Source organism: Chrysochloris asiatica, unplaced genomic scaffold (assembly GCF_000296735.1).
Source record: "Chrysochloris asiatica unplaced genomic scaffold, ChrAsi1.0 scaffold00127, whole genome shotgun sequence".
Taxonomy (NCBI): domain Eukaryota; kingdom Metazoa; phylum Chordata; class Mammalia; order Afrosoricida; family Chrysochloridae; genus Chrysochloris; species Chrysochloris asiatica.
The window spans coordinates 4,182,325-4,210,304 of NW_006408645.1; the positions used below are offsets into that span (position 1 = coordinate 4,182,325).

Consider the following 27,980-nt stretch of genomic DNA (forward strand, 5'->3'; position numbering starts at 1 on the left):
ACCTCTTTAAACAGCTGAACATTAACCATTTCCTTTTGGTACAATGACTCTGTATATACATACTAGGGGACTTAAAAAAGTTTGTGGAAAACTTACATTATCTGTTCATTCCATTAGTCTACAAACTTTCTGAAGCCCCCTCATATAAATAACTCTTTAAAATTCAATAATAAAAAGATAAAAACTCAATGAAAAATTAATCAAGGATCTGAATACACATTTATAAAATGGATAAACATTGAAAATATGCTGAGCATGTCAAGTCAGTCATAAAAGGGCAAGTATTGTACAATCTTATATGAAACAGCAAATATACAGAAACCAAGCTCGTTAGTGGGAGAGAGGGGACAGATTTTGCTTAGGGGACACTGAGCTTATGTTATGGCTGCACAGCATTAGGAACATAATCAGTGTTACTGTGTTAATATATGTAGAAATTGTTGAACTGGCGAATGCTCTGTTATGTGTACTTAAACACACACAAGAAATATTTTTAAATAGAAAAAAGTATGGCAAAGGGAGTCTCAAAGGTATTGGCTTTATTCTGGATGGGAATTTCTTAAGTGTTTATTCATCTTCATATTTTATATTTACATTACATATATTTGTATATATTTTCATTTTAAAAAAATCAATACACCTATTACTCACTGAATGACTATTTTATTATCTGACATTTCACATTTATGGTAACAGTGAAAACACCTAACTACTTTGTCCATTAACAACATCTGGCAGTAATGACCACCACGGTGCAAGGCAAAAGCAGAGCTGGCTTGGACGCTTACATGGATGTGTCAACTTCACTGGGCCACAATTCTCAGGGACTTGGCAATTATGTAATGATGTACTCAATCTCCTTTCACATATTGCAAATTTTTGCTAACAACCCTTGTTTGGAAGTGGGTGTATTTTCAGAATATCAATTCGCTCAAAGCACACTTTGCAATACACAGTTTCAAGAGACTTAAATAGTACATATGTGTGTGTATACTAACATGCATTATTATTTCCTCTTCAAACAAATCTCAAAATGCAAGAGGTTCCAATGTTTTCCACCCTGCAGAAAATTACTGATGCACTGATTTTATAACCACTTCCCTAGAGAAGCAACACTGAAAGGGCCTCTCTTGCCTTCTCCCAAATTGTTGCTGTTGAGTTGGTTCTGACTCATAGTAACCCTGCTTTACTGTTTCAAAGAAGCAACTGGTGGGTTTGAACCACCAACCTTGCAGTTAGCAATCCAGTGCTTATCCTACAACGCCACATCAGGACTCCCAAATAATGGCATATAAAAGAACTTTCTTTCTTCACTTATAGCTCTTACTTTGGGTTTGAAGTAATTAGAGTGGGAATTAGTTATTGTTCAAATACAGATGCTTGCCAAATTATGTACCCAGTGCTTCCTCATAGAAGTCTTCCCAAATAGTTTCATCTGGGTATTATTCAGCATTTTTGATACCATACTTCATCTAGGACCAATCCCAAAATTTGTAACTGCAAAATTCAGTTAATTGCATTTAACACCACCCTAATGAACTAAGTCTGTTACAGATAATTGTATAGTTACAGAATTTATTTTAAAACGCATAAGAATGCTTTTAGAAGCGCATTTGTTTAATTAGAAAATAAAAATAAAAAGGTAATTTTTACCTTTACCATTACATCTGAAAATAAATGTCACAAGAGGCATGAGATGACTACTCAGAACAATAAGCAATAGGATAAGCACTGGACTACTAACCTTAAGGTCAGTGGTTCAAATCCACCAGCCACTCCTTGGAAACCCTATACAGGGTCGCTCTGAGTCAGAAACGATGCTATGGCACTTAACAACAAGAAGTAAATGCTGAGACAAATAAATATGGACTGGAGAATTGATACTGTATAGATGCCAATGCTCTGTAATTTTCCCACAAATTCAATGCACTCTTAATCAAAACTTCCTCATGTGTGTGTGTTTGTGTTTGTGTGTAAGTTAACAGGCTGATTCACAATGTATAAGACCTTTTAAAGAGCTAAGACATTGTGGAAGAAAAACAAAGTAGGAGGACTTCTCCATACCAGACATGAAGCCATGTATAGGGCAGTGTGATTGTTAATTTTATGTGTCAACTTGAGTGGGTTATGGTTCCCAGTGATTTGGCAAAGGACTAGTTACTGTTCCATAATGTAATCAAACATAATCAATTAATTAGGCAGCTCCAAGGGGCGTTTTCTTAGGGTGTGTGCTGCCTCCAGACAACAGGTATTTTGGTAGAATTCACTCTCTATGTTCACTCTGCACCTGTTCTGTCACCTGACCTATGGATCTTAGGATGCAAGACTAAGAAATCTCTAGGCAGCCAACGGACCTATAGATTTTGGATTTGCCCTCTTTAAAAATGGTGTGAGGTGATGTCTGACCCCTGATGTCACAACTACAGGTCTTCTATCATCTAAAGCAAAGAAGAGTGAAGAAAATCCAAGACTCAGGAAAACAATCAGTCCAAAGGACTCATGAAGCACACAAACCACAGCCTCCACTGATAACCACATACAGCTATGGAGACTAAGCTTTGCAGCACGCCATCTCTACAGTGAATAAAAGGAATCTTCAAAGATGGGTTTCTCTTCTTTTCTAAAGAGGTTTGGAAAAAATCCAAACCAAGCCCTTGTTGAATTAAATTAGAATTTCTATAGTATTTTAAATTGTTTCTTAATAAATAAGGCTTTATAAAAACAATAGAAGGGTAAATGGCTTTGACTGATGCCCTCCCATGAGAAAGCAAGAAGCATTCCAAAACACTTAGGAAAGCAAAGCTATTCTTAATGTATCAAAGCAGTGAAACTTAGCTCATCTTTACAAACTGTGTAAGTGACAACTGTTATTTTAATCAACAGAATAATGTTTACAATTCATTTCTATCTTGAATACAAAAATTTTATAGTTATTTTTTTCTTAAATCCTTACTTAAAGTTTGTTATTGTTCTTAAAAGGAGCTCTGGTAGCGTAGTGGTTACGAATCGGGCTGCGAACCTCTCGGTCAGCAATTCGAAACCACCAGCTGTTCCGTGGGAGAAAGATGAGGCTTTCTGCTCCCGTAAAGATTTATAGCCTCGGAAACCCTGTACAGGGTCGCTATGAGTAGGAACCAACTCCACAGCACATCACAACAACAACAATTGTTCTTAAGCTCTGTCGAGTTGGTTCCAACTCAGAGAGACTTTGCATAGAGTTTATGAGGAGTGGCTGATGAGTTCTAACTGCCAATCATGTGCTTCAAACCCACCTAGAGGCTGAGCATTTATCCTATACTGCCAGACCAGGATTCCATATACTCCTTATATTCATTGTAAAGAAAATAAATTAATAAAGAGAAAATAAAACTTATCCTTAAATCCAACAATGAGAGATAGCTATGGATACCATAATATGAGATCATTCTTACCTTTGTAAGGTGTCCCCAAAGTTGTTGCATATACGTTCTTCTCATATTTCATTAAACGGTCTTGTAAATTGTGGATCTAAAAATAAATATCCAAACAATATCATAAGACTTATAATAAGGAAATTATATGTAAAGAACAAAAAAGACTGTTGTTGAAGCCTTGTTTTAAAAGCTGAAGACAGAATATAGGCAAACAACATACAAATAGTTTCTTAGATACAAAGACAAAAGTACAAGCAACAAAGAAAAAAAGATATAAAACTGGACTTCATCAAGTTTAAACATCTGTGCAAAGAAGACTAATAAAAGAATGAAAAGACAACCCAAAGAATGGGAGAAATTACCATGTATCTGATAAGGGTCCAGTATCCAAATACATAAAGAACTTGCACAACTAAACAACGAAAAAGCCCACCCCTCGTAGGGCAGTAGGTTAACTCATGGGACTGCTAATCACAGGTTCAAATCCACCAGCTGCACCATGGGAGAAAGATGATGCTTTTTGCTTCTGTAAATATTCACAGCCTCAGAAATCCTATACAAAACCACTATGAGTCAAAAGTGACTCTATGGCATGCAGCAGAAAAGAAGATTTACATTGTTACTGTGTGTTGTTAAATGTGTTCTGACTCACAGTGACCCTGTGTAGGCTTTCCGAGACCAGCTTGTGGGTTTGAACTGCTCACCTTGTAGTTACCAGTACGGTGCTGATCCTAAGTACAAATCAAACCCACAATAAGTTACCATTTTACACTAGCTGTTGTGAAGTGTCATTGAATGGATTCCAACTAACTCATAACAATCCTGTAAAGGGTTTCCAAGGAGCAACATTTAGGTTAGCAGTCCAGTGCTTATCATACAGCACCACACCAGGACTCCTCACAACTACCATTGTTAAGTACTGTCGATTCCAAGTCATAGAGACCCTGTATAGGGTTTCCAAGGAGTAGCTGGTGACTTTGAACTGTCGACCTTGTGGTTCAAACCGACCAATGCTTATCTTACACTAGGACTCCTCACACCCACTAGGAAGTTTATAACCAAACAAGCAAAAAAAAAAAAGATAAAGCAAGAGTGGAGAAATTAGAGCCTTCATAAATTGCTCATGGGAATGTCAAATGATGGCAGCTGCTGTAAAAAAAAACGGTTTTGTGATTCCTCCGTAGGTTAATAAAGAATTAACCCTTGTTGTTGTTAAGGGCCATTAAGTCAGTTCCAACTCAAAGTGACCCTCTATAGGTGGGTCTGAACCACCAACCTTGCAGTTAGCAGTCCAGTGCTTATCCTACAGTGACACACCTGGACTCCCAAAATTATCCTCTGACCCAGCAATTCTGTTTCTGGATATATTATACCCCAAAGAATTGAACATAGTTGTTTAAGCAAAAACTGTACATGAATACTCATAGCAGTATTAGTTACAATAGCTTGGAAGTAGCAACAACTTATCTATCAACTGATTAATGGATAAGCAAAATGTGGTAAATATCCAGTCACAAAAAGCAGTGAAGTACCGATGCACACACTACAACATAAATGAACCTCCAAAACACTAAGCTAAATGAAATAAGCCAGATACAAAAGGCCACAAATTACATGATTCCATTTACATGACACATCCAAAATAAGCAAAGTCATAGAGAGAAAAAGCAGATTAGTGGTTGCTAGGGGTTACAAGAAGAGGATAATGGGAAATGACTGCTCAATGGGTATGAAGCTTCCTTTCGTGATGCTAACATGCTATTGAACTAGATAGTGGTGATGGTTGCACACCATTGCAAATATATCAAACATCTCTCAACTGGACACTTTAAAAAGATTAAAATGGTGTATGTTATATGGATACTATCCCAATAAAAAATTCCATACAAAAACTGTTAAGCTAGGATGCTTTTAAAGATGTGAGGATGCAAAAACAAGAAAATTTTAAAGCGACAATTTTGGAAACAGATGGAAAAAGCTAAATCACACGAGTAGAAAAAATAAGTAACACAATATTGGGACTCTGTAGTCTTTAGAATTTTCTTCTTTAAACTGATAATGAAAAATTTCAAACATCCCCAAATATAGTAAGTATAGCATAATACATGCTCATTTACCCACCCTATACTTAGATCCAACAATTATCCAGATTTTTATCTATATGATTTTAGAGGGAAGTAGGAAATTCCTGGAAAGTCAGCCTTTAAATTTATCCTAAACTGAACCGATACTCTTCCAAAGTCTTGGAAAAAGACTTTACTTAAAGATCATGTACTACAGATATATATACTGGCATGTGCATGCCTGCAGGTATACATGCTTGGACCTATTTTTAAATGAATTACTAAATAATATGTACACAAATCATATTAAACCAAGATAGTTTAGTTTACCTGCTAGGAAAAAATAGCAAAGATTAATGCCAATGTGTTTTCTCTCAGATTAAAAAAGAAAAACTTAGAACTAAAGTTATTATGAATTATGTAAGTATAAATTACTCCAAAATGTGAAGCCCTAAAATATAACAGGATGCAAATGATCTTAAGTATGAGGGTGTTTCAAAAAGTTCAATTTTCAAAAAATTGAAAGATAATGTAATTTTTCCATGAACTTTTTGAAGTCCCCTGGTATAAGAGATTAAAAATTATAGCGATATCCTGGTGTGGCACTGTGGGATCAGCACTGGACTGGGAACCACAAGGTCAGCAGTTCAAACCAAACCTGTACAGGGTTGCTATGAGTCGGAACCGACTTGATGGCACCTAACAACATAGTACCTGGTGTTGTTGTTAAGTGTCATCGAGGCAGTTCTGACTCACAATGACCCTGTGCAGGATTTTCCAAGAACCAGCTGGTGGGTTTGAACCACTGACTTAAGGTTAGTAGTCCAACATTTATCCTACAGCACCACACCAGGAGTCTTGTGCCTATGGATTTGAATTTAAATTCCTATGAAAGGTAGAATGATTGCAAAGCCAACTATTAAATCAATTATTTTTAACAAATTAGCTAAATGAGATCCAAGTATCTCCCAACATGAATTAAGGAGGTTAGTTCCAAATAAAAGATATCAGGTAGGCCTGTACCTGTTCTCGGAACTCCTGCTCTTTCAACTTTGAATCACTGATAAGAGTAGTCTTCTGTGCCAGCTGTGTCTGAAAGAACAAAAAGTCAGATATGATCTGTACATGGATTTTCATTATTGTCAAGGCACATTTCTATACTGGTTAGACATTTTTTCCTTGTCAAAACAGTCTGTTTATTGTAAGTTAAAACACTGATTGATCCTGAAAATACACTGCCTTCAATCAAGTTCAGTCTTACCTGCAGCTCTGCAATTGTTATCTGCAAATAGGGAAGAAAAGAAAAATCAGTATATACACTAAAATCTACAATAACAATAACATACAGCAGTATGAAATTATAAGGAAATAAGTCATACTCTTTCTTAGTTGTTGTTGTTAAGTGCAGTCGAGTCGGCTCCAACCCATAGTGACCCTGTATAGGGTTTCCAAGGAGCAGCTGGTGAGCTTGAACTACCGACTCAAGGTTCAAACTGACTGTGTAGTCCAGCACATTAACCCACAGCGCCACACAAGGACTCCCATAGTCTTAAGGAACAGTCAAATTTGAGATAAAGCAATTTAAAATATTTACTTTAAAATTTGGTTTATTTTGTTTCTTTGTTATACAAAGAAACATAGGTGAAGACAAAACAAAAGGTGACCAACAATGATCACCACTGGGGGCCTCATGCAGGTGGCAAAGAGAGGCTTTCCTGTTTTATTCTGTAGTATCTGACTCTTTTAACAAGAAGAGTATATTTCTGCATTATTTGTGTATTTTAAAAAATTTAACATTTTAATGTCTATGTAAATACATAGTCCCTGTAAGGATTTCTGAAGCATTGTTTTTGGAAACCTGCTCTGAGTTATGATCACAGCACTTCATTTTCATAGCAGCCAATGCTGGTATCCAATCTAAGAGAGTCCAAACACCTCAAAAGATGCTCAAGAAGAAACAGGGTAGAAACTTTTGAAGAATAAAACAGAAAAGTATTTCTCTCAGAGTAGAAATAAAAATTTAGGCTAATTTGCTCTCCCTTCTTATGGCACAAATAAAGAGCTCAGAAAACCTATGTTTCAAATACTTAATACCACTACATAGAAATTTATACTTGCAATCAACGAATAGCTCATGTTACATAGTAAGATAAATGCATTCTTCTCATAAAGCACTGCCATAGCATTGATTCTGACTCAGAGTCCGGGTGGCACAGTAGTTAAGTGCTTAGCTGCTAATTAAAATGTTGGCACTTCTATTTCTGCTTTCGTACAGATTGGACAACCCATAGGGCAGATCTACTCTGCCCTAGGGGGTTGCTGTAAATGGGAACTCTTAGAGAAAGCAGTACTTAATAGCACCCGCTTCAAGTCAAGACTGAAAGAGGAGGGAGTGGGGAAGTAGGTGGTGGAGCGACCAGAACTTAATATTAAAAACAAAAAACAACGCAGTCCACTTAGCTAGCTTAGCGCTTATAAATAAGGAATACATATCAAATAGCACAGGAAAGTGCTTTATACAATAGGTTGCTTAGAAAATTGGTAGCTGGTAAGTGACATTCTGTTATGAACACTGTAACTCTTGCTAATGAAGTCATGAGCAGTGTCTACCCAACTTCCTGAGCTTTTCACCACAGCGGCAGCGCTATGAAAAGGCTACACTGCATGACAGAGAACAGCTGAAAAAGTCCACAGTATAATGTCAGACTGTACCACTGGGGTTGTCAATGGGGCTCATACCCTAGGGGTGTGCCCCTGGTGAGGTGCATGGCGGAACAGGAAGCTACAGGGTAAACATGGCTCATCTTCACAGCATCAATGTTACTTATAAAGATTAGAAAAATAAAAAGCCTAGCTATGCAGTGCCAGCTTACTTCAGTCAATCCAATTTTCTAAAATAATCACAAATCATCTGCATTTGGCCCATTAATCACACAGAAAGGTAGGAATGGATGTTCTTTATGGAATGTAACTTAAAATGCTATTTTTATGTGACTATAAATAAGGACATGGAGTCCTGGTGTGGCACTGTGGGTTAATGTGCCAGACTGCAAAGCCATTTCAACTGCAAGGTCGGTGGTCCAAGCTTACCAGCCGCTCCTAAGAAACCCTATACAGGGTCGCTATGGGCATATTATAAAGGAAAATTTAAATTTTACAAAAATACTTAACACAAAACTCTAAAAACATATACTAATTACAGACCATTTTGACTTTGCCTTAGGACTACGAGGTGCACTCTCCTTTGCTAGCCCCTTCGTGGAATGTCTAGGATGTGAGGTTTGGCAGACTGGGTTTAAATTCCCACTGCACTCAAACATTTTATTTATTAACCTCTTTGAAACTTAGTTTCCATGCCTGTCAAATGGAAAGAAGAATCTCTCTCATGCAAGATTTTTTAACTAACATACATAGTAACTATGTATGTTAGCAGGCAAGGCAAATAATGAAAATATTCTTTACAAGGAACGTCTGAAACAAGCTCAAGGTCTTCTCACATTATCACTATCAGGGCTTTCCTCCTGCGGATGCTGCCCTTGCTGGCATTTCTCCTGCAGCTCCTCCAGTTGTGTCTGTAGGTCCATAACTTTGGCAGTCATTTCTTCTTCACGAGCCTGTAGGGTAAAAAGGGCAAAGTATTAATGCAAACCCTATCAAGAGAACACTGCAGAGAGCCAACACAGTGTAGCAAAACTACTTTTGTAAAAGAAATGAAAGCCTTAAGAGCTTACTGTTTTTATTTTCACTCAATACTATGCTCTAGACACTTTCTTTCAGGACATATTTTAACCACAGCCTTTTATTGTTATAAACTATTTCTAGGATTTCATTTTCCCCAACCTCACTTTCTCTATTCCCAGTCCCCAGAACTAACCCAGCAGTTATCCCTTTCAACTAGGGTTCTCTCGGGTTTAAGCAATAATTAGGTATATACCAGTGTTCTGACAAACAATACAGAACCTGTATTTAATGACTCTGGCCTTTTCTGTCTTGTGATTTGATTTCTAGAAGGTACTCTTTATAATAAACCAGGATATTTTCATACACAGCTCTGTTCAGTCAGTTGGTAACATATTGTTCATGAGAAGATGTGGATTTTTTTACTGCCTTTCGAGGGGCTATATATATAAATCAAGGGATGGTTCTTATTCCTAGTTCAGCAAACCTATATACCTCAACTATCAATCTGCCTCAAAACCACATAAGGCGTTCTTTAGCAACCACTGCAATTTCTCCATTTGCCCTGAAACTTGTAAAATCTTTGCATTAAATAAAGTACTATGTGACTTTCTGATCCAATGATTCCACTTATAAAATGTGGCATACAAATCATCCTCTATTTTGTTATGATTGCGGCACACAAGAACAGCAATAAAGTCGGATGCTGCTGCACATCCATACATTCCCTCATGCTTGGTCTTATTAACTGCAATGATTTATTATATGGTTCAACTCAGACCTCTCCTCACTCTTATAAATCTTGCAATAACCTTTGCACCAAAAGAACATTTGGAATTGGAATATCGATCAGATTTGAGTAATGAAGACATGTGTTTGCTGAATAAGAGATTCAGCAGGAAAAACCACTACAAACAGGTATTTATTTGATGCTGACTTGTCTGAACAACAAGAAATGATGAAGTCTCAAAAGCAAATAGACAAAAGCAGATAGTTAGGCTCCATGGCATAAAATAAGGCAATGAATCATGGTTATGAACTGGGCTGCTAACCTCAAGGTCAGCAGTTCGAAACTACCAGCTGATCCGCGGGAGAAGGAGGAGGCTTTCTACTCCCGTAAAGATTTATAGCCTTGGAAACCCTGTACAGGGTTGCTATGAGTCGGAACCAACTCCACGGCACAGAACAACAACAACATCATTAAACTGGAGTTCTGCTGTGGTGCTGTGGGTTAATATGCTGGACTGCAAGGTTGGTTTGGACCACAAATTGGTGGTTCAAGTTCACCAACTACTACTCGGAAACCCTATACAGAGTTGCTATGAGTTGGAACCAACTCAGTGGCACTTCACAACAATAACATCATTAAACCTTCTTAGACTAACTGAAAAAGAACAAACCTCTCCCAGTATATTAAAGCAGGGAACCCTTGTCACGAGGCTCCTTAGCTATCCCCTTACTGAAGTATATAGTAACCTGGTCTCTACCCTAATACCACTATCTATGAGTAAATGTCACACACACATCACTGCCCTCAGTCCTGGCTTACCAGTGTGGAAATCTGTGTCAATGTGGGCTAGCTTCATTAAACCATAGCTCTCTATGGCTTTTTATGCAGCTAGGTGCAGATTTTTAATATCCTCTGACAGTTGTGTGATGTCAGCCTAAAGTCAGTTCTCTAAGAATTATAAAAGAATCCTTAATGTGTTATTTCTAATAAAAATTCCTACAATTTTCCTTGTAAGAAGCTTTCTGGTATTCTTGAAAAAATGTTAACAGTACTGTTTTGAAATTCTAATAATAAAAGAAATGCTAGTTAAACTGAGTCTTTATGCGTAGCAATTTCTTCTGAAGGACAGTTATTACGTCAAAAACAAATCACTAAAAACCGTGTTAATAAGAAACTAGGTTTGTATTAACAGAGCTTTTGTGGCTGCAAGGTCGGTTTGAATCTCAAAGTCAGCAGTTTAAGCTCACCAGTCACTCCACAGAAAACCTATACAGGTTCACTATGAGTTGGAACTGATTCAATGGTACTAACCACCACCACCTCCAAATGAGACTGCTCTGAGAATGGGACTAGCTTCCTTCTTCTTGTATACAGGTATTTTGTGTTATGACGAACTGCACTTAAGAGTATTTGGTTTTCTTTTTTGGACATTATATAATTAGTATTATGCACTGCATAATTACAATTACACTACAAGCTCATGTATGTAGTGTAATTGCCTGATGTTATCAAGCTCAAATGCTCAAAAATCAGATTTATAAAGATAATAATAATATTTTTTTCTAAAAAGGTATTCTACATAGACCAGAACCAATCTACGATGGTCTTCAGAACAGAACCGTGTCATAAGCTGGAGACTACCTGTACTCAAATCTAATTTGACTTCTTACCACCTTCTCTTCCCAAGGGAATTCTTGTCTACCCTCCAGTGTATCACCTCCTTCAAATTTATCACGTGCCCATTATGTGCCAGGGACTGGGTTAAGCACTAAAGAGATGAGTAGCAAATTCCCTGCCCATAAAATGTTTACAGCCTAGTGAAGAAGACAGATGCATTGATATATACATGGATATATATATGTATCTATGTCAAAAATTACATGCCAAAAGTAGAGTATCAGAAATACAGTAAGTGCCTAGAGAACCCAGGCGTAATTCTACTAAAGGAGTTACTTTAAAATAAATAAATAAAAGCACATTCAGAAAGCTTATTTTTTTAATAAGAAAGAGGAACAACAGATTTCGTTCTTATTCCTCCTTGCATAAGAAAACATCAAGTTATCATATAAGAAATGAATAGTTACCATTGGAGAGAGGAGGGATGGGACATAGAACACATAGGAGAAGGATAGGGGACAATTCCTATAGTATACTATTCTTCAAGCATGCCTTCTTTCTTATTATATAAGTGTGATCTTTGAACCAGTGAATACATTCACTTCAATTTTTTTTTCTAAATAAAAGTTATTTTTATATATAAAAAAAACAAACAAAATAGAGACGGGAAAACCTGCATGAGTGCATGAAGTGTGAGAACGCTTTTCTTGTTGTTGTTATTAAGTGACATAAAGTCCGCTCTGACTCATAGAGACTCTATAGAGGGTTTCCAAGGAGCAGGTGATTGGCTTGAACCACTGACTTTGTGATTAGCAATCATGCACTTATCCTACACCACCACACCAGGACTCTAGTGCATCTTTAAGCAGGTGGAAAAGCCTGCACAAAGGTAAAATTTAGTGATGGTGCAGCTAACATTGAATTTAGCTGAAACATTTGAGAATGATAATATCAGCCAGTTATACTACATACATAGCATTAGAGGAGGCATCCCTGGGACAATGGGAAGTCAGGGCAGGTATTTCAAAGAAGTGATATGATCACACCTTTGTTTCCAGATAGAAAATAATTCTAAAAGACAGTAAAATGTATTAGCACACAGAGATCAAATGACAAATACCATAGACCAGACCAGACCAGACCAGATCAGATGAGATACAAAATGGAAGTCCAGCCTGAAGCAATAGCAAAGGAGAACATGCCATGTGAGTCAGTGTATGATATGGTACTAGGAATATTCAATTAAAAGAAGATGATTTCTCTGCCTAGTAATTCAGGGGTGATAAGCAGATTTTACATCCTAGTAGGTATATTGATTTGTATGCGTGAGGAGTTTCAGGAGGTAGGAAAGGAGAATCAAGGATGATCACAATTCCAACTTCTTCAAATGGCGAAATGGTAAGAATGTTATCTAAGACAGAAAAGACAGGGAAATGAAAACATGTACAGGCTCAAAGTTGTTATTAACAAACTACAGAATTATTTTAAAGGATGACAAAGATATAGATAGCATTCTAAGATGTCATCATTACGAGAAATCATCAATTTGACAACAGCCTTTGGGGGATGGATCAAAACTATATAAAACATACTAAAACTCCAAAAAAACCTCTAATTTCAGAAACTTAAAATTGGAAGAACGGTATGGAATATGTCTCAGAGTCAAAGCAATATAGTTTTTGCTAAGAATTGCAAATATCTCTTTACAGTAATCTTTGCATTTTAAAAGAAGTTCTTCAAGACAGATTTGGATCTGGGTGTTTAGATGGGGGCTGTCTCCTTAATTACAAAGCCAGCCTGGACAGTTGAGGGTCCAGAGCTCTAGTGTGTAGTACAGTAGTCCTCAGCTACCCTAGTGGCTAGTGAGCACTTGAAATGTGCGAGTCTGAATTGAGATGTGCTGTGAGTGTAAAGACACACTAAATTTCAAAGAACTAACACCAAAAAAATACACAAGGAAAATATCTCAATAATTTTTAGTGACATGTTGAAACAATAATACTTTAGATACACTGGATTAAATAAGATATATTATTAAAACTTGATGTTCACTTATTTCTTTGCCCGCTACAATATTTGAAATGACTTATGTGGTTCCCATTTGTTACTGTGCCACTCACTGTGCAACAGTAGGAAAAATCACTGAACTACACTCGCTTTTCCTTTTGCAAAAAACAAAAGAACTAAACTAGCTTTAATGCATCTTCCAATTCCAAAATTCTCTAAGCATTAAAGAAATAAAAATAATTTTCTAAATGTAGGACATATATACACTATGAAAACATTAAAAAAAGCAAAACTATGTAAATTTTGATTTTTATTAAAATTATTTAAACTTTCTTTTCAATTAAAATTTATAAAAGCACAACGGGCTGAGGTTGCTTATATATAACCGAACATTCTCATGGGATATGTATGGTTCCTTGGTTTGGAGGTTTAGGGTCATATTCATAGGGCAACTCACCAAGTTAATTGGCCTAAATTGGTTTACTTCTTCTATTCTATCTCCTAGTTTGTGGTATAGTACCTGTGGTCTTAGAAGCTTTCAGACAGCCATCCAAGGCACAAAGGTTGGTATCTATTCACTTGGAGAAAGAAAGGAAGGGAGACAACCAGGAGGAGGAGGAGAAGAAAGAGGAAATAAAAATGGAAGAAATGGAATGGTCTCCTTTGCCAGAAGACTAGAACAGAATGGTGGCTCATTGCCATTCCTGAATATGATCAAATATCTATAGGATGGTTGGCCAGCAGTATGACAAGAGATGGGGACTCCTGGGACCAGAGACAGTGACACGGCCACAGAGGACTAGAGCAGAGAGTTAAGCGTCCTGCTGATATAAAGTGAGGGAGATGCACAAGAACACCAGTACTTGCAGATAGTAGCCACCTGACCTGGCTTTGATGGCTGGATGATCAGAACTCGGCTAGAAGAAGAAAGAAGAGGGGGATAAAAGAGTAATCAGCTACAATTTGATGAACTTGACCTATACTTATGGATGTAGTACCTCAAAAGAGGGAACAAATCTTTACAGCGAGGATCATTCCAACCCCTTGGTACACAGGGTTGACAGGGATAGGCAACTTGGACATTGGCTACCCAAAATGGAGGGGCTACAAAGGCAAGAAGCGACTGGCTTACAAGCTTTCAAGAGGGAGCCTAGTTCCAAAGGATAAGGGAGAAGGTAGACTCTCTGCTGAGTGGTTTCCAATCTGTCAGGATGGAGCTGACGAAAGGGAATGGGGATAAGAATCTTGTAGTACAATAGTGAGTAACTGCTATCAGGACTGACTATGAGGGTTGGAAATGTAAAGGGAGACGTTTTGTAGCAAAATGAGGGGAGTGGTTGACATTGCAGTCCAGGCACGGAGGTCCCTAGGACCATCAAGTGAGAAGAGCAGAGTGTGGGACCCTATCCAGACAAGCAGGGATGCCAGAGATGGAGGCAGAGACGGATGACGTGGAGAGATGGAGCGGCGGGGACTCTGGACCCAGAAAGGGAGAGGGTCTGTGTGCTGATGACTGAGGGGCAGGCTTGCAGGGTATGCCCTTTGGCTGGTTGATGATGCATGGAGGGTACTGTAGTCATTGCAATGAAACGAAATATGACCGGATGAATGTAAAGCTGGTGTTCTCCCACATAAACCATCACATAATTCACAATAAAAACTTTGAAAAAAAAAAAAAAAGATTCCATAGGAGAATCCTGATCTATAGGTAGAAAATGGAGAACAGAATTTCAAATTCCCATGGACTCCAAACTTTCTGGAATCACGAAGGCTAATAAATCCTTGAAATTATTGTCCTAACACAATCTTTAAACCTTAAATTTAAAATATCCTCAGAAGGCATCCTAAACTAAACAGTAAAGGAAGTCTGCCTTGAGCATTATGCATTTTTAAAGAACTATCTATATGGAATTAAACTGACGGTAGCAATTTGAAAGACTAGATAGAAACCTTAGAGGACAGTGAAAAGGGTAACTAACACCACTCAGAGAAGAGCACATGTAGAAATTTGAAATGGTATGTTTTTTCTGTGTATACTTTCAATATTTTTTTTTAAATGACACATAGGTGGCATTTATAGGCATGTGTCATATCCTCGAATTTGAGCCTTTTCAATTACATTTCAAATAATTATGACTTGAAACTGTTCTTTGCAGATTTCTATCAGTACTGCCATAGTCAGTTGAGGTATGAGTCTAGGATTTAAACATGTTTTAATCATCAAATCATTCTTGGCACATTCTGAAATGAGTAACTAAAAAATCTGAGAATTTGTATTGCTTACATTTGAAAATGAATCTCACTAGCATCTGTGGCTTATCTTTACACACAAAAATGATGATACTAATCCACCCGTTAGTAGAATTCATACTTTGAGTGAATATTCCACCAAATACAGAAGAAGATTTGGTGACAAATTCCACTTTTCCCCTCCCCTTCCTCCACCTTTTATTCTCCCTTGAAAGCACTAAACTCCATCTGTAAATTGGGTTGTTGTTGTTGTTGTTAAGTGCCGTCGAGTCGGTTCCGACCCATAGCGACCCTGTACAGGGTTTCCGAGGGTGTAAATCCTTACGGGAGTAGAAAGCCTCATCTTTCTCCCGCGGAGCGGCTGGTAGTTTCGAACCGCTGACCTTAAGGTTCACAGCCCGATTCATAACCACTACGCTACCAGAGCTCCTTTGTAAGGTAGAGACAGTAATATTTAGTTAATTGACACTTCCTAAAAGGCTCTAGTTGAGCCACACAGCCGCACTCAAACACAAACTAACTACTAACTGTTCTACTACTAAGATTCCATCTATGGACAAACTCTCAAGCATTTGTCTGGGTCCCTCACAATTCAGTCTGAAAAGAGAATCTATTCTTCCTTTTAATGACTCATTGCTGATTCAATACCAGTAAAGATTTGTATTACTGCCTGGTTAGCAAAACCTTATTAGGAAGCTACAATTCTGGTAGTAATCAATTCGATTCTTTATAAACCCTTCATACAGTACAGAAGTACTAATTTAGACAACGTTGCTTTTGTTGTTAAGTGCCCTTGAGTCAGATCTGACTCAGTAATCTGGTAAAGGGTTTCTGAGGAGCAGCTGATGAGCTTGAACAACTGATGTTGCAGTTCAAACTGACTCGGCTGTCCAGCGCATTAACCCACAGAACCACACCAGGAAAACAACAGGAAATGTAATGGCCCAACCTTTTCCAGCACTAGCATGAAATCGATTACAGCTATGTTAAAAAGAGAGCAAGAAAACAAGGTACATCAAGGATTTCTTCGTATCTTTTGGCTGTTCTTTTTAGATCATCTTCCTTCTCTGCAATCTTTTTATGTAACTGATTTGTCTCTTCTTGATGACTTTCCAAAAGCTCAGCCTCCACCTCCTGGGCCTTATCTATTAAAGAAAAAATGGGCAAACACAAGAAAATACATTAGGCAAGAGTTTATATATCTATATCCCAATCTAAGTACCAACCCATATTCTAAATTAGTTTTGATAAAAATTAATTTCATATAAGCATTGTAACATATTTAATGAAGCATCCAGGTCAAGAGCAATCAAATGTACCCTTCTTAAAAGACCAGATGAGTCTATGTTGTTAAGAGCCATTGAATCTGTTCCAACTCACAGCAAACCTGTACAGGGTTTCCGATGAACAGCTGGTGGGTTTGAACTGCCAACCTTACAGTTAGCAGTCCAGTGTTCATCCTACAGTGCCACATCAGAACTCTTGTAAAGAAGAGTCTTTCTAAGGTTATTCATGTTTTCAGTTTCTTTTACCTGATCCTCCTTCCGTCTTAAGGAAAGTCACTGTCAGGGTCCCAAAAGAGAACTTTCTTGAGAGAGACAGCAATATTTTTCTCCAATTTAATTACTTAAAGCACTTAGCACACGTGTGAGAAGAATAAGCTTGAATTATAACTAGCCCTGCTGATTCTGAATTGCTCCTTACTGACTTTAAATTTTTACTTACCGATGGTTTCTTTAATGGTCATTTCCAGATCCTGCTCCTTTTGTGCTAACTGTGTATTAAACTCCCTTATCAGCTGCTTTAATGTGGAATTGTGTTTCCACTGAAGATCTTCTTGCTCCAATCTAAGTAAGAAAAATGTAAAGTGAACTGCTGCCACACAAAGAAAAAACTGGAAAATGTAATCTGGTCTTCAAAACAGTGCATACAGTTTGAACTCATTGGTATAAAAACTATTTTAAGGGCATATGTGTACGTGTATATATGTATGTGTGTGGTTAGGCACAGAAACTTCTGGAAGGATACAAAAACTGCAATTACCTCTAGGAAAGTTAATCCTTGAGGATTAGAGAATTATGTGCATCTATGTTATATAATAATAAAAATAATTATATATAACAACATGATCTTTCATGCAAAAAAGAAAAAGGTTGGTCATCTCCCCACTACCCCACTCCATGGCATAATATTTTCTATTTGGTAGCGAGGAGTAGGTAGAGCTTTAAATAACCATATTAGGCCCAAAAAAAAAAAAAAAAAAAAAAAAGGAGGGAGGCATAATTAAAGTAATCATGCTGAAGTAAATCTTTTAAAGTAATCATGCTGAAGTAAAACTTACTTGATTTTCTCTTCCAATTCTTGTTCACATTCTTTCTTTACCAGATCCAATTCTTGCTGATGCTCCTTCAGCAACATTCGAAGGTCTTTCTGCAATTTAGCAATCTCCTTGCCCAGTCTCTGCTTTTCCCGTTCTGCCGCTGCTAATTTAAATTCCAGGTCACTGCCCTGGGACTCCGTGTTACCAACCAATTTGGGTTGCACCACATGTGATGTTGACTTGTTTTCAACACTTTCTTCCAGAACGTCTGTGGGTTTATTTTTTCCATCCATCTGCTGTTGTAAAGCCTGCAATTTTTCATATTTTGAGGTCAACTCTTCTATTTCAACTCTATGTACTTCCTTCTCTCTTACTAAGCAGGAATCCAGCTCTTTTATCTTTTGCTCCAAGATCTGACAGGTTAGTTCCTTCTCCTGGAGAGTTTTCTGGACATTGTCAGCAACAGTTTCCAAAGTTTGCTTTGCCTCTGTTTTATTTTTCCCTCCTTCTTCCATATGCTGGGATATTACTAAGGAATAGTTGTTTTTTTCAAGTACTTCTTTAAGATGATCTATCACAACTTGATCTTCATGTTGCTTTATTTCAGCATGTTCTAACTTTTCTAAGAGTTCCTGGTATTTGCACTGCATTTCAGAATGAGCAAACATTGTTTCTTCTTTTTCCTGCTCTAGTCTCTGTAATACCTTTTCTTTTTCAGTTAAATTTATTTGTAAAGCACTAATTTTTTCTTCAGATGCCTTCTGCACAGAGTCTTGAAAATTTGCTCCTTCTTGTTTGGAACCTACTATCATATTTTTTGCTGACTTGGGTATAAATGATGCTTCTGATTGTGGTAAACTTTCTACTAACTTAAATTTTTCTTCCAAGATGAGAACTTCCTTCTCTTTTTCCTGCAATTTTCTATTTAGTTCACTTAAGTGGCTTTCTGTATCTTTTTTATATTGCTGTTCTTTGTCTTCCATTTGAGACAACAACTGTTTCTTAATGGCTGCAATTTTTTGTTCAGCTTTTTTCTTCAGTTCTGCTAATTTTGCAGCACTTTCCAACTCGAGTCTCTTTTCCAGCGCCTTTAATGCCTCTTCTTTTCCTTTCACACTTGAATCCACATGCTCCAATTCTTTATTCTTAGTTTCAAGTTCAGACTTCATGGAAGACACTTGCTTTTCAAGTCTTAAGACCCTTTCTTCAGCTTCTATAACCCTGTTATCTTTTTCTTCTCCTAACTCTTGAATATGTTGAAGTTTCTGAACCAGTTCTTTCTGTTCAACATCCTTTTGTTGATTGTAATTTTTAAGGATTTCACTTAAAGACTCAATTTCAATTGCTTTCTGAGTTATGTGTTCCTCTAACTCTACAATCCTTGCTGTTTGAGTTTTTAGCTCAGTCTCTAAATTACACTTCTTCTTCTCCATTGGACTTTTATTATCTTCCATTTCACCCTTTAAACACTCAAATCTTTTACTTTGCTGACCAAGGTCTTCCTTCAATAAATTTATCTGCTCATCCTTTTCACTGGTTTCCTTTGTTTTTAGTTCAAGCTGCATCTGCAACTCTTTAATAGCATTTTGATTCTGTGTAAGTCTTGACTGTGCTTTCTTCTTCCATTCTGAAAATTTGTTAGACAAGTGATCTGCCTGCTCAAGAGCAGAATTTTTCTCTTTATTCAGAGTATCAACTTTCAAAGATAAATTCTGCACCTGCTCCAGCAACCCTTGTTGTTCTTTATCATACTGCTTACTTAGTAATGAAATGGCAGCTTCTTTTTCCACTACACTAATACTATTCTGAAGCTGATCGTTCAAATCTGCTAGCTGTTTATTAAGACAGCTGATCTCAGACTTTTTTTCTTTAAGATCTTCTCTCATCGAAGTGACAGCATTGATATTTTCAGATAACTCTTTCTTTAGCTGTGTGATACAAGACTCCTTTTCAGAGGCAGCCTGTTGCTGGTTGCCTCCTTCTTTCTGTAAGGCTTCTTTTTCTGTTACAAGACCTTCAATATCAGCCTTCATACTCTTAATTTGATTTTCTTTTTCTTCTAAGTGATGTGTTGCCTGTTGAAAAGAACTATTTAGGACATTTTGCTCTTCTGTTAGCTGTCTAAGCTGTGCTTCTAATTCAGAAACTTTGCAAGTTTGAATTAATAGTGTCTCCTTAACTTTAGCTGTATGAAGTTGACAATGAGAAATTCTAGAAAGAATGACATTAATTTTGCTATTACTAATGTTGACCAACTCATTTGTTTTAGATTGTAGTAAGTCTTCAGTTTTCTTACAATAAGTATCTAACTGTATTGCTAGCTCCTCAGACTGTTTCTTGAATTCCAAGCTTTTATCTTCTAAGCTTTTCTTATTTTTTTCATGTGAAGATTTCAAACTCTGGAATTCTTCCTCTGTGGCTTTCAATTTGTCAGTCAGCTCACAAACCTTAAGCTTATCTTGTTCTGCAAGTGTCTTTAACTCAATTAGCTGCTCTTGAAGAATAGTGTTTTCCTTCAGAGAATGTTTCAGGTCCATGTCTAGTTTTTCAAGTTGTCCTTTCAGTTTGTCTTCATTTTGTGTGAGAGAGTGTAAATGAGCAGACTTCTGCTTTAACTGTTCCTGTAATTCATTTACTATTGTATCCTGCTTAACACCATCTTCCTTCAGCCACACTATTTCCTTGTTCATCTCTTCTTTTTCATACTCAAGGAGGAGGATCTTCTGTTTCAGATCCGTCATTTCTTGTTGTTTTTCCTGTAATTGAATTTCATGTTTTTCCCGAAGTTCTTCAGCTTGCTGATTAAGTTTCATTTCCCAGATTAATATGACATCATTGAGTTCTCGTTGGTGTACCTCACTAAGACTTTCTATTTGTTCCTTCTGGTTCGTTTCCAGTCTTGACACTACATCATTGATTCCAGCTGAGTTAGCCTGTGCCATTTCCAACATTTTGGCATTGAACTGTTTTTCTTTCTGACTAAGCTCTAGAACAGTATTTTCAAGTTCTTTTTTAAGTTTGGCTTCCTGATCCTGATATTTCTTTTTTAATGTTTCTTGCATCTCCTTTGCTTTCTGCTTAATTTTTTCCATCTTTTTTTCTTGGTTTTTAAATTTTGTTTCATATTCCTCATGCAAAGTACCAATACTGCCTTCTTTGGCGGACAATTTCTGTTTAAGTATCTCAACTTCCTTGTTCTGTTCTTCTTTCATTTGTGAAATTAAATTTTCCTTTTCCATCAAACTTGTCTTTGTCTGTTCCTGCTCTATATTATTATCTTTAAGTTTGGACTCATAGAGTTGAGTTAGAGATTTTGCTTTTTGCTCCATTTCACTATTTTGTTTTTCAAGTTGCTGCATTAAATCCTGCACCTGGATTTTGTGATTGTCTAACTCAATACTAATATCTTTCTTTTGCATTTCAACTTCAGCTACCTGTTTGCTAAGAAACAGTCTTTCTGATTCTAAATCCAGCAACCTTTTCTGCAATTGGGCCATCTGTTCCTCAGATGCTTTTGCCTGTTCCTGTGAGGTACTCTGGTATGACTGAAAAAGATCCAGCTTAGCAGAAGTCTGCTTCAGTTCCCCTTCAGACCTTTTAATATCTGCCTCTAAATTCTCCACATGAGCTTGAAGCTCTTTCAAATGCTGGTCTTTTTCCTTTAGAAGAAGTCCAAGTTGGTTAATTTCATCTTTTAATGCTTTCTCAGTTCTCTGGATAGCTATCTCTTGTTCCTTAATGATACTGTCAACTTGCTGCTGGTGATGGTTTCTCTCTTCATCCAGCTTGGCCTCGAAGTCCTGTTTCGCTTGATCTGCTTGAACCTTTAAGGCAGAAAGTTCTTCTTCTAGCTTGTGACGGGTTTTTAATACTTCGGAGAGTTCAGAAGATAGTGACTCCAGTTCTGTTTGCTTCACATCAAGCTTTTCTAATGTTTTTTCATTCATCTCTTCTATGTGGTTCTGGAAGAGACTCTCTTTGTCTTTCAACAATGTTTCCTTTTCCTGCTCATACTTTTCTCTAAGTTTTTCCATTTCTGTCTGATGCCCTTGCTTTAAAACTTGGAGTTTTTCAGTCCATAGGTTATCCTGTTGCTGCTGCAGACTTTCCAGCTCTGTCTTGTGCTTTTCAACCATGACTGTGATTTCTTTATTGTGCTTATTTTTTTCAGCTTCCAAATTGATAGCTGTATTTTCTGACTGATTTTTGCTTTCTTGTAAGCTTTTTTCCAAGGAACTTTCCAATTCAAGAATTCTCTGTTAATAAAAAGAGCTATCGTTATTAAAGTACATACTTATTAACAATGCTATGCATGACATGATGTCTACCACCTACTTAAAGATTAAAATGCAGATAAATAACTCTATATATTGCATCAAATGCTAGGAAGGACAATTTTTTTGTGTGTTAAATTCATAAAGGAATCATACACCAAAAAGGTGAAAGAACCCCTCATCCATTTTATTCTTTCTACATATTTCAAATACCAGTATTTTAAAGAATATTCTAAATGGGTGGTTGAAAAGAAATAAATCATAAAGTAAATAAGATCAACTGTTGGTTACTGTGTTCTGTTGAGTCAATTCTGATAGAGCAGAACTGCCCCACAGGGCTTCCTAGACTATAATCTTTATAGGTGCAGATTGCCTGGTCTTTGTTTCCATGAAGCCACAGGAGGATTTGAACTGCTGACCTTTTGGTTAGCTGTTGAGTACTTAACCATGTGCCAAGAGGGTTCCTGAAATGGTTGGAAGATAGATTTTTTTTTTTCTCCAAACCTACAATAGTATTCTATTGTTTTCATAATTTTTAATTTTAGAAGAAAAATAATGTACCTAATTTTTCCACCACAAAAATTATTTAGAAGATAGTTTTTTTCAAAAAGAAACTTCTGCAAGTTTTACCAAAGATTACTATTATCTCACAAAATATAAGCGTTGAGGTGGTAAGGCCTAGGCCAATGGGAAAAAAATTACTGATTTCCAGGAGGATGGAGTAAGGTTTCCCAATGAAATTCTCACAGGGCAGCCCTTGTCACCCTCAAAGAATGAGCAGGTAAATTTTCTGATGGATAACAAACCTGATGGGCAACATCCCTAGCCTTGTTCTCATCAATACAATTTTCAATTTTTTTTAAAATTTCTTAACAACATCCCCCCTCGACCATCCTGCCCCCACTTTGAGAAAATCTATCATAGTTACCCTTTTGGGATCATTTCAAAACAGTTTCTGTAATTATCTGATTGACCTCTCTACTGCCCTGAATTGAACTTGCTCAGCAGATCCCTTAAGAAGCCAGTGTTCTGACTGGACCTTCTGTTGAAGGTACCCTACTAAGACTAAGACAAACGTACTGCTGAGAGCATATGTCTCCAGCCATCCACGATGGCAGAGACATGTTGAAACATGGTGTATTTGGAATAAACCTATGCATGAATGAACTGGGAACCTACTTACAATACTTTTTAACTTTCGCACCTCAGTAATGCAAGGTGTTAACAAGTAAAATAATGTGCAGCGGGGAGGGAGAGTATTTGGGAACTCTATACGTTCTGCACAGTTTTTCTGTAAAGTTAAAACTACTCTAAAAAATAACATACATAGTTTAACTATCAGAATGGAAAGATACTAAGGAATTATCAAATCCAATCCCTTCACATGACAGGTAAGGGATTTAAGGTAACAGTAATTTACAAAATTAGCAATGAACTTACGCCTTCTAATCACTCATTACCTTTTATCATGCCACCTTTCATAAATGTTACAAATGGGAAAATAAATCATAGTTTAGAAACTGTAATAGGTGTGATTATTTCTTTGCCTAATTCAGTGCAAAAAAAAAAAAAAAGTCTAAAAAGCACCTGTAAAAAGTTGCATTGACAAAATTAGAACATGACCAAAAAAAAAGAATATCCACTGAGGCTGTTTATGTACAACTAAACACCTCGTTTAGTTGATCTCCTTTCTTGGTTTGAAGGTTTAGGGTCATGGTTTCATGGAATATCTCAATTGGTTTAATAACATTTTTAGTGCTTCCGCCCTACCTCCTAATTTGTGTCATATTGTCTGGGTTCTTCATGTTAAGCAGCCATCCAAGCCACAACATCTAGTATACTGAAGCAAGAGATGAAGGAGCATCACGAATAGAAAGAGGATATGGCATGTATAGCTAATTGCCTCCATGAACACCTGCCTCCTTTGCTGTGAGACCAAAAGAATTGGATGCAGTCCATTTTGAACAAAGATTCTATTGAAGAATCCAGATCAAAAGGAAGAAAATGCAGAACAGAATTTCATAATCTTACAGACTCCAGATTTAGTGAATCCATTAAGGTTACATGAACTCTTGGAACTACAGCCCTGAGATAATCTTTAAACTTTAAACAAAATATATCCCCTGAAGTCTTCTTAAAACCAAACAAGAGTTTAGCATAACCACTAATCATTCTTTTCTTTTAACCTGAAAGATTAAATAGGAATCTTAAGGGCAGTGAGTTCATGTCAATGGGAGAGGAAAAACTCAGAAAGAGAGAGAGAGAATGGTTACAGAATTGAAGGAGTATAATCAAGGTCAATACATGGTACATGAAGAAACTCTTGATATGTTTTGGTAATGCCCTGCTGTGTATATGCTTAACAACAAGAACAAAATAAAATAAAAATTTTGAAAAGACCAAAAAGTCTAACATCAGGTAGTTGATTCAAAGCAGGCAATACACTGCAAATACTGCTGAAGGTTAAGGGCCATAGGGCCTCCTTAATAACAAGAACAAAATAAAATAAAAATTTTGAAAAGATCAAAAAGTCTAACATCAGGTAGTTTATTCAAAGCAGGCAATACACTGCAAATACTGCTGAAGGTTAAGGGCCATAGGGCCTTAAAACATGCATACTGAGCCATAGGAATAAATATGGTCATGACAAAATAAAGTTTAAAAAGGAAAATTTGGAAAAAAATGAAAAGTAGAAGCAGGGCGCTGGTATAGATAACAAGTTATATAAGCAGAGAATGAATTCAGTTCAGGATGTGGTATGAGGTGCAGCAGGACAGGCAGAAGAGTACCTGGGAAAGTGCTGCCTACAAAGTGAATCTGTTCCTAGAGATGAGGACTGAGCAGTGGCATAGACATACTACAGCACCTGAGCACAAAGCAACAGAGTGAGCAGATGATGGAAATCAGAAAGGTAAAGCCAGAACCAGGACCATGATGTAGCAAACGTTAAGAGCCCAGAGCCCAAACCACTCCCATGAACAGCTCTCATTAAAAACAAACTGCATACACACAAAAATTTAACCAAGTAAAACAAACCTTCCTACACCTTTATATTGATTGTAGAAATGACAGTTTTCTTATACAAGTGATTTCATAGTTTTAGAACTTACAGTTCTGTAAGTCTCTGCTTCTTGCTGAAGGTTGTGGAGTTTATTTTCACTCTCTGTGAGAATTGCTTTTTTCTGCAACTCTAGCTCCTCCAGGGCCAACGATTCTTGCTGTTCTTTTTCTTGGGTGATCTTCAGATATTCTGATTGACTCTTTTCCTGTGCCAAAAACATTAATACCACCTTAGACCCAGATAAATCTTTATAGTGTTCCCAAAGCAATTCCACAGAAATAATTTCACTTGATCTTCACAGTGGCCCGGTGAAACAGACAGTATCTTCGCCTTTCTCTTTCCATGCTCTATTCCGCAGAAACAAGCAGTGTGGCTTTTCCAGTGGGGTCTGGCCAATCATTGCCACAATTACTATTTATTTATACGAAAAATTTTGTTCCAGTAACCCTACTAATATCTGCCATTACTTAAAATATTTTGTAAAACAACAATGAATGTTGAAGAGTATTGTGCGATCTTTCACAATTCCATGTTGTTTTGTAAAATACTTTCACCTTTACCTTCAGAAATCAGATTGTAAACTTAAATAATTTTAGAGAAACACCTCATTACTACATGAAAAATTAAATGGCAAATCAGAAGATCACTTGTGAACATATGGATCAAATTATGAAAATAGAAATCAAGCTTATATAACTTCTTTTAGGAGTCATGATGTGGCACTGTGGGAAAAAAGCACTGGACTGCTAACATCAAAGTCAGCAGTTCAAATCCAACAGCCGCTCCTCAGTCTATATAGGGTTGCTATAAATCTCAACCGACTCGTCAGCACTTTACCACCACCTCATTAATTACCAGAAGCTTCTCCTCTGCTTGTCCTTTTATCAATATCCACATTAAAAATGTTTATACTATTTTGAGAAGAAAAGTTCTAGAGAGTATTTTTTAACATTCAGTGGCTTTGAATTCTAATTAAGTATACTTTTTTATACCTATTAGATTAGGGTTCACATTGCCAACAGTAATATTTCAGTTCACAAAATCTATCACCTGAGAGCTAGTCTGGTGAAGTGCATTGCCTGAAGGAAAGATTTTGTACCATATTATGAGTAGACTAATAAAAACTAATTTCTAAACCATTCATTTTAAAACACTTTAATTATAACAACGTTTGCCCCCAAAGAAAAGATCAAAAGATTCCTGCTAACTCGATTCAAAAATTATTGCTGTTCGAATACCTCAAAACTCAGATTTAACTAAGAGTGGGAAAAAAAAATGTGGAAGAAGATTAAACTAGTGGAAAGTATTTCTCACCCTTTCATACAGAGAGCATTTAAAAAAATTATATACACTACTTGTTGTACACTTGGTGTCCACCACTAGTCTGTCAGTTTTGTCGTACTGTGATGGCTTGTGAGTTGTGATTCTAGAAGCTATGCCTGGGTATTTCAAATACCAGCAGGATGACGACCCATGGTGGACAGGTTTCAGATGAGATTCAAGACGAAGACAGACTAGGAAGAAGGAGAGACAAACTACTTCTGAATATTTAGTCACTGAAAACCTTATGAGTAGCAGAAAAATACTGTCACATATAATGCCGGAAAATGAGCTCCTCAGGTTGGAAGGCACTCAAAATGCAACTGGAGAAGAGCTGTCTCCTCAAAGTAGAGCTGACTGTGATGACGAGAATATAGTAAAACCCTCGGGAGTAAAGCCCTTGGGACCTTCATTTGCTGATGGGGCACAACTCAAAATGAAGAGAAACAGCTGTAAACATCCACTACAAATTGGAATGTGGAATGTAAAAAGCATGAATCTAGGAAAACTGGAAACTGTCAAAAATGAAATGGAATGCATAAACATCGATATTTCAGGCATTAGTGACCTGAAATGGACTGGTATTGGTCATTTGGAATCTGACACTTGCATGGTTATACTATACCAGAAATGACAAATTGCAGAGGAATAGTGTTGCAGTCATCATCAAAACAAAAAACAAAAAAAAAAACAACATATCAACATCTGTCATGAGGTACAATGCTGTCTGTGATAGGATAATATCCATGCGCCTACAGGGAAGAACAGACACTATCACTAGTATTCAAATTTATGCACCAACCACTAAAGTCAGTGAGGATGAAATACAAGAATTCTACCAAACTCTTCAATCTGAAATTGATCAAACATGCAATCAAGATATATTGAAACTCACAGGCAATGGGAATGCAAAGGTTGGAAACAAACAGGAAGGATCAGCAGTTGGAAAATATGGCCTTGGTGATAGAAATGATGCTGGAGAACGCATGATAGAATTCTGTAAAACCAATGATTTTGTTCATTTCAAATACCTTCTTTAGACAGCAAAAGAGATGACTATACACATGGACCTCACCAGATGGAATACACAGAAATCAAACTGACTACATCTGTGGAAAGAGAAGGTGGAAAAGTTCCATATCATCAGCCAAAACAAGGTCAGGGGCAGATTGTGGAACACATGTCAATTATTTATATGCAAATTCAGACTGAAGCTGAAGAAAATGAGAGCCAAAATATGACCTTGC

General features: G+C 36.9%; 1 protein-coding gene across 1 annotated transcript in view; it reads right to left on the bottom strand.

Annotated features, from left to right (window-relative positions):
* Positions 1-27,980, bottom strand: part of GOLGA4 (golgin A4) — a 166,209-nt gene that overhangs the window by 19,176 nt on the left and 119,053 nt on the right. Inside the window, exons 14-21 of the mRNA XM_006869159.1 lie at positions 25,463-25,618; positions 18,100-22,334; positions 17,484-17,605; positions 16,773-16,903; positions 8,974-9,090; positions 6,738-6,758; positions 6,500-6,568; positions 3,432-3,507 (exon numbers count right to left, since the gene is read on the bottom strand). Coding sequence (XP_006869221.1) covers positions 3,432-3,507; positions 6,500-6,568; positions 6,738-6,758; positions 8,974-9,090; positions 16,773-16,903; positions 17,484-17,605; positions 18,100-22,334; positions 25,463-25,618 — 4,927 coding nt within the window. The remainder of the gene's footprint in view (positions 1-3,431; positions 3,508-6,499; positions 6,569-6,737; positions 6,759-8,973; positions 9,091-16,772; positions 16,904-17,483; positions 17,606-18,099; positions 22,335-25,462; positions 25,619-27,980) is intronic.